Source organism: Nicotiana tabacum, chromosome 13 (assembly GCF_000715075.1).
Source record: "Nicotiana tabacum cultivar K326 chromosome 13, ASM71507v2, whole genome shotgun sequence".
NCBI lineage: Eukaryota > Viridiplantae > Streptophyta > Magnoliopsida > Solanales > Solanaceae > Nicotiana > Nicotiana tabacum.
The window spans coordinates 126457007-126464241 of record NC_134092.1 but is presented as its reverse complement, the minus strand read 5'-3'; the positions used below and the strand labels follow the sequence as shown (position 1 = coordinate 126464241).

At 35.1% G+C, this 7235-nt stretch overlaps 1 protein-coding gene across 8 annotated transcripts; it reads right to left on the bottom strand.

Moving 5' to 3' along the window:
* Positions 1–600: 600 nt before the first annotated feature.
* On the bottom strand, positions 601–3867 carry LOC107810592 (F-box protein FBW2). Of its 8 annotated transcripts, none has more exons than XM_016635386.2 (4): positions 3623–3867; positions 3024–3110; positions 1789–2115; positions 601–1397 (listed from the first exon to the last, which is right to left on the bottom strand). In XM_016635386.2, the coding sequence occupies exons 3-4, from the start codon at positions 2094–2096 to the stop codon at positions 728–730; spliced, it is 978 nt and encodes a 325-aa protein (XP_016490872.1). In that variant the 5' UTR covers positions 2097–2115; positions 3024–3110; positions 3623–3867; the 3' UTR covers positions 601–727. The 8 variants fall into 8 exon arrangements, with proteins under 8 accessions (XP_016490872.1, XP_016490868.1, XP_075084587.1 ...); XM_016635382.2 differs by having other exon boundaries at positions 1789–2112; XM_075228486.1 differs by having other exon boundaries at positions 3674–3812.
* Positions 3868–7235: the final 3368 nt, after the last annotated feature.

Genomic DNA, 7235 nt, shown 5'->3' with positions numbered 1-7235 from the left:
AATTAAGTTTGCGTGCACGCTACCCCAGACCCCACCTGTCGAACCACACTACATTTGTTGTTGTTGTATTGATGAAGAATGTATGAACTGTAAACATAGGTGTGATTAATGGGGTAGGCTATAAAAGGTTAAAAATGGACTTGTGACAATGAAAATAACTATGGGAAAAATTGTGATAGTCAATGTACATGTACTAAAAAACAGGAAGAGCGATAGCAGAACGCCTTGCTCCATTGATAGCTTCAAGAAAGACGACAACAACATACCAGGTGTATTCCCACAAGTGAAATTTGGGGAGGATAGTATCTACGTAGACCTTACCCTTACCTTGTGAAGATAGAGAGGCTATTTTCGGAAGACCCTCGGCTCATTAAAGCAAAAGCACAGCAGTTGTGACAAAGAACTATGGAAAGCGCGATAGTAGCAACGGGCACAAAAAAAATAAAGGAGGAAGCAAAGTATATACTCAACTAAATCAGTTGATAGCATGGCAATCATTTTATTATACATGATTCCGGGAAGTACATATAATCCGACGAAAAAAAGGAGAAAATAGGAGCAGAAAGAAGAGGAAAAGGATAGATGGACATGGAAACCAGATTTACATCTTAGAAAGCAGGCAAACTTTCATTTAGATAGTAGTATTATAAGCAGAGTCAATAGCATATAGAAGATAAGTATATGAAAACTTGTGGAAATTGAATCAGGGAACTTTGTTCAGCAAACCTCAAGGAGATTGTGGCCAATCATATCCAGAATCTACAGCATTTAAGTCATCATAAAACCACATTTCCACGTCCTCCACACGTTGGTCATCTTCCCAATCGTCTTCCCAATACCCATCGGACATCTCATCATCATCAAAGTCGTCATCAATGTCACCAGCTACAAAGTCCCATGGTATATAGCCAGAAGAACCCGAATAATCCGAGCAATTGTCCCAGCCATTCTTATCGTAGCAATCGACAACAAGGGGTCCGACAACCTTTAGCTTATGGAATTTCTTGACAAGGTTTTCATCAAGATTCACATTCCAACAACCCCTTACATCCAATAGTTCGAGCTGCCTGCAGTTCTTAAGAATCTCCATTATGCTCAATGTACCAACTAGCATGTAGGCGATTTCTAGTTGTTTGAGCTTATGCATCGTGGTAGCTATTACAAGGGCTTCATCGTCTTGTGAGAGCTTGTCAATAACCTCAAGGGGGTGCATTGTTCGACGCAAACCAGTCAAGTATTTACAGTGCTTTCCTATGGCTTCCAGGGCTCTCGCTCCTATTTTTATGCAGTAGCTTACATCCAAAAATGTAATGTTGGAAAACGTTCCGGCAACCTGTTCCACTACGGAATCGTTTATCTCACACTTTGGCAACCGCAATGTCTGCAGAGATTTGGAACTAGCAACCAAAACAGAGAAGTTCATGTTCAATCCAAGTAAATATTTACTGCTATTGAAGGGGATAAGAAACATAATGACATGTTCTTGATAGCTACATGACAAGTCTACTGAATTCCAACTAGATCAGCAACAAACTCGAAAAACAATATAACTTCCATATTTCCTCTTTTTTTCCAAAATGTATTCTTTATTCTTTGTTATCATCCAAGGATTTGGCTTCCTTATAGAGACTCGTATCCAAATACATTGACTCGGAAAGTGTATACAAAATGAGTTGAAAGAATTTGAACTTCTACATAATTCATTATGACACGAGGCATAGTATCTTAAATTGATGTTTATCTTCAATAAGAAATAGATAACTGCAATAATGAAAATGATATACTAACTTGTTAGCAATGAACTCGAAGCTTGATTTGTCCGAGAGACCAGAGACACAGAGTTTACGGAGGGAACCACCGCTTCTTGGAATAAGCAATCGAAGCATCCGATCAAAGTTCTCGGGGCAGCGGTTTTTGCTCCATTCCTCAATGTCAATCTCTTGCCAGCAATAAGGTCCCTTAACTGCTTTTCCCCATGACTTGCAAACTCTTGGAACTACAGTTAGCACCTCTTGAAGGGAAAGGTTTCTAAATATTAGCCCAAGCGCATCGGGTAACAATTCATCCCATTGTCTAAACTCGCATCCTTCCTCCATTTTAACTCTTGTTTCTCTGCTATAATAACGAGAAAACATTGAGAACCAGATCATAGAAAAGAACAAAGCTTGATTGCAATCCACCCATGTTATTTCAAATTTCCATATCTGAAAGACTCGGCCTAAACTAAATAGGTTCCAGAAGTTAATGAATTTAGCCACTAAAAGAGTGGAGTCGTTATCTCGAAACTAAATCTTCCCAAATATAGTAAAAAAAAGATGCAAAAGTAGTGAAAATATAATAACCTAATACAGAATTAAAGAAACATCAGCTCATTGAGCCAACAATAACCATAAAAATTCTATCTTGAAGAAGAAATTCAACTCAATGAGCCAACAACAACCATAAAGATCCAATCTTGAAGTAGAAATCCAACGAATTGAGCCAACAATAAACATAACAATGCAATCTTGAAGAAGAAATTCAATAAAAATCCAATCTTGAAGAAGAAAATCAACTCAATGAGCCAACAATAACCAGAAAACCCCAATCTTGAAGAAGAATATCAACTCAATGAGCCAACAGTAACCATAAAAATCCAATCTTGAAGAAGGAATTCAACTCAATGAGCAAACAATAACCATAAAAAATCCAATCTTGAAGAAGAAAATCAACTCAATGAGCAAACAATAACCACAAAAATCCAATCTTCAAGAAGAAATTCAACTCAATGAGCCAACAACAAACTGAAAAAATCCAATCTTGAAGAAAGAAAAAACACCCCCAACCCCACAATATAAGGAGAGACAGTTACTAATGAAGAGAGAAAAGAGAGATTCATTCAAAGAAATGAACTTGGTAACAAAAACAGCATAGAGTTACAATCTTTACAAGAGAAGCATGGCAATTATGAACAAATCAAACTCTAAGAAAGAAAATAAGAAATATCAGGTATCAAGAACAGAAAAAGAGAAAAAATGGATTACCTTCACACAACCATATTTCCACAGCAAAACAATCTATGAGATTCAAATGGCTACACAGATCAGCATCCCTCAAACTTAACCAATACCCTGTTGAGAGAAATGCTCAAATCAGGATATAAACATCTAAAATAACCCCAAAAACCAAATGCATTTTGGAAACCTCAATACACAAATAAAGAAAGAAAAAAAAATTACACCAACAATTATCACTTTCCCAAAAGGTAAAATCTTTAAAGAAAAGTCATTTCATTCAAGTTTCCCAAACACCCTTATGAAATTCTTTCAGCAGTATATAAATATCTTAAAATACATTTTGGAAATCTCAATACACAAATAAAGAAAGGCAAAAACTTTTTATATCAACAATAATTACTTTTCAAAAAGGAAAAATTTTTAAAGAAAAGTCATTTCAAAATTTCCTCCCAAACAACATTATTAAAACTTTTGGACATGAAATGTAACATCATGAGTAACATTCACACAAACACTAAAGAAAATGTAGAAAAATACAAAACCCATGTCAGAAAAAGAGAGAAAAAAAGAGAGCAAACCAAAAAGATTAGCTAGCTAGGTAGAGTTTGGATCTGTGAAAAAATCACCGGTTTATCCGCCTAAAATGAAGGGTCATATGAGGAGCTTCAGTTCAGTACCTTCAGGCTTCAGTTCCTTTTTCTTTGCTTTTGTGGGGTATAAAGAGAGGGATACAGAAGCTAAGTATGAAACAAAGATACAAGAAGTGAAACAAAAAGCAAACAGAATTTTGATTACACAGACAGAAATAATAAATAAACATGTGAAGGTGGAAAAAGTTGAGAGAATATGTATTTTCAGACAGCAATGTAATTGTTTAAAGTTCTGTGTTGTTACCTTATAAACCTTTTCTATAACAATTTTGTTTTTATTCCGATATTAATAATGAAGTATTATTATAATATATTATAAAATTAGTCTAAAAAAAACTTAATCACTGTAGTTAAGTACTATTATAGCAAGGTTTAACTATAGTAACATGTCACTTTAAGAGGTAATTATATAGTATTATTTTTATTTATAATTAACTGGTCATTTTAAATGAATAATAAGTAACATGATATAACATAGGAGTATTAAATTAGTAATATTTATGATGTAAAAAATTCATGCCATCATATGTGTATATAACTTAAATCCAATTCTTTATGGTATTTGGAATTTGCGGGCATACCTCACTCCTATCAGTCATTTTCACTTTGACAAGACACCATATTTAATATGGACTTGTGTATACATCAGCATTAAATAATAAGTATAACAAAGTTAGCTGATTAAAAAAGTCCCACATTAAATTCAAAGCCTAAATCCTAAATACTTTTTATTTAAACTAACAATAATATATAAAATCAAATATTTTAGCATCATGTTTGAAGGTAAAAATGAGTATACTGAAATTTTCTTTCTTTTTTTGAATCTTTTCTTCTTCTTCCTCTTCTTCTTATTTTTTCCTTTTCACTTCCCTGTTTGGTTTCTGTTTTGTTTTGAGTGTGGAAGTGAGTTAAGTAACTGTATAGATGAAAGAGTAATTATGGCTACTGTAAAAAAAAAAAAAAATGAAGCATTATTGATTGTGACTCTTATTTATGATTGAGATTCCCTTGTAGTACTAGTACCTGTCTCAATTGTCTCCTTTTGTATAGTTGAAGTGCAATTGGATAATTGAATTTTTTTACCCTGAAGTGATATTTAGGGATAAAGAACCTTTGCTAAAAAAACACACTGTTATTTTTTCACTCAGGTATGCTATATCACCACTAACACTTTGTTCAGATTTGCACCGCATAAGATCTATTAAAGGTGAAAACGCTTTCTACCAAGATTATTTTTATTCGCATGACTCGGCTCGAAATGAAAGTTGCAGAAATCAATATGTTGAGATGGATGTACGGGCACACTAGGCTGAATACGATTAGGAATGAAGATATTCGGAAGAAGGTGACATGGCTCTCATGGAAGACAAGATGCGGGAAGTTAGGCTTAGATGGTTCGGACACGTGCAGAGGAGAAGCTTGGATGCCCCGGTAAGTAAGTGTGAATGGCTAGCCCCGAAAAAATATTGGATTATGGAGAATAAGATTTAGCTTGAGGCGTGTCAAAAATATTGTCCTTAAGGATATTTCGCCTACACTGTGATAAATAAAATTAAGTGTATCCCTCGGGATTCAACAAGCTCTTCTAGTATAACTAGAAACAGAAACAAAGATTAACAAAATAAACCAACACAGTAGAAGAAAATAAGATGGAAAGTTTTTACTTTTTTCTTCGTTCACTTTTCAAGATGTAAACCCAAAGAAGTATAAATAGTGCAAAAGAAATGCACAATCTTATATGAAAACTGTCAAACCCATAAAGGCTTTTCAAAGCTTCCAAAATCGTTAAAATCCAAAGCCATTAATTAAGGCTATCAAATGGTCAATTATTCTTTCAACAGTGACGTTCAAATTACCCACTAATGAGCATTCAATAATCAGATTTATTTTGTCCAAATTGAATTCAAAGTTAAACTAATGTACTGTTACAAATATATTTAAGATAATTACTATAATAATGACTCATTAATATAATTGTAAGAAAATGAATCTAGACATAGTTTTGGAATATTTCTTTTTGAGATATCAAAAGTATTTTTCTATCAATATCTGCAATTGAGTCATATTACATGGGTATTTACTGTAATTTGTCAAAACAAACTGTCTACTACTAGGAGTAGTAAATACTATGAGATTGTTACGGTACATTAAAATCTTTATGTCAGATACTGCCATGAAAGTGCTTGAGCTAAAGCTTGGACATAGTTAAAAGAGAGAAGAGAGACTGAGAAAAATGAGAACTCTTGTATATCTATATTGAAGAAGGAAGCTACCGTATTAATATATTGTTCTAAACAAACTAATTCACAAATTACATAATTACCCTCTACACTGTAATTACTTAACTACCCTTGTGTCTATATCATAAATACTCCCCCTCAAACTGTGTAGTGTGAATAAGTTGTACACTCTCAGCTTGGACAATAGAAAATCATGTTGTGCCTTCCCCAGTCCTTTGGTTAGTACATTTGCTATCTGTAGGTTTGTAGAGACATGTGTAGTCTGGATTAGGCCTTGTTGAATTCTCTCTCGAATAAAATGGCAGTTAATCTCGATATGTTTGGTCCTTTCATGATAGATGGGATTTGCAGCAATCTGAATAGCCGCTTTACTATCACAATACAGCTTCACTGGAAGTTTCAAGCCCACATTCAACTCTTTGAACAACCCTGTTAACCAGACCACTTCTGCTATTGCATTGGCCATACTTCTGTACTCAGCTTCTGCAGAGCTCCTTGACACTGTATTTTGTTTCTTGGACTTTCAGGAGATAAGAGAGTCACCCAGCTTTATTACAAACTCACTCACTCACCTTCTAGTCATTGGGCAAGTGGCCCAGTCTGCATCACAATATACTGTGAGTTGGTCAGAAGATTGAGATGATAGCAAAATTTCCAACTCAGGTGCATTCTTTAGGTACCTTGCCACCCTCAATGCTCCTTCCATATGTGACTTCTTTGGCTTGTGCATGAACTGGCTTAAGTTCTGTACTGCATAACTGATGTCTGGCATTGTCATGGTAAGGTACAACAGCTTCCTAACTAATTTTTGATAGCTGCTTGGATCACTAAGCAATTCATCAGTATCTAGAGTTCCTTGTGCATTGGCATGATCATATTCTGTACTGGTGAGCTTATGGCATGTGTCTAGAGGTGTACAGGCTGGTTTAGAACCTGCAAGCCCAAGTGTGGCAATGAGATCAAGAGTGAACTTCCTTTGACAAACCAAAATGCCATGTTTGCTTTTTGCAACTTCAAGATCAAGGAAGTATCTCATCTCCCCCAGGTCCTTGATCTTAAAGTGATGTTGAAGCACAACTTTGGCATCCTGAATTAACTGAGGAGATAATCCAGTGATTAAGAGGTCATCCACATAGATGAGGATAATGAGAAAGTCAAAACCAGAGCTCTTACTGAAGAGAGAATAGTCATGATGACTCTGTACAAAACCTGAGGATGAGAGGGCTTCACTGAGCTTCAAGTTCCATTGCCTAGAGGCCTGCCTGAGCCCATACAAGGACTTTTGAAGCTTGCAAATTCTAGGAGGCTCCCCTTACCTAGAAGACCAGGGGGTGGAGTCATATATACTT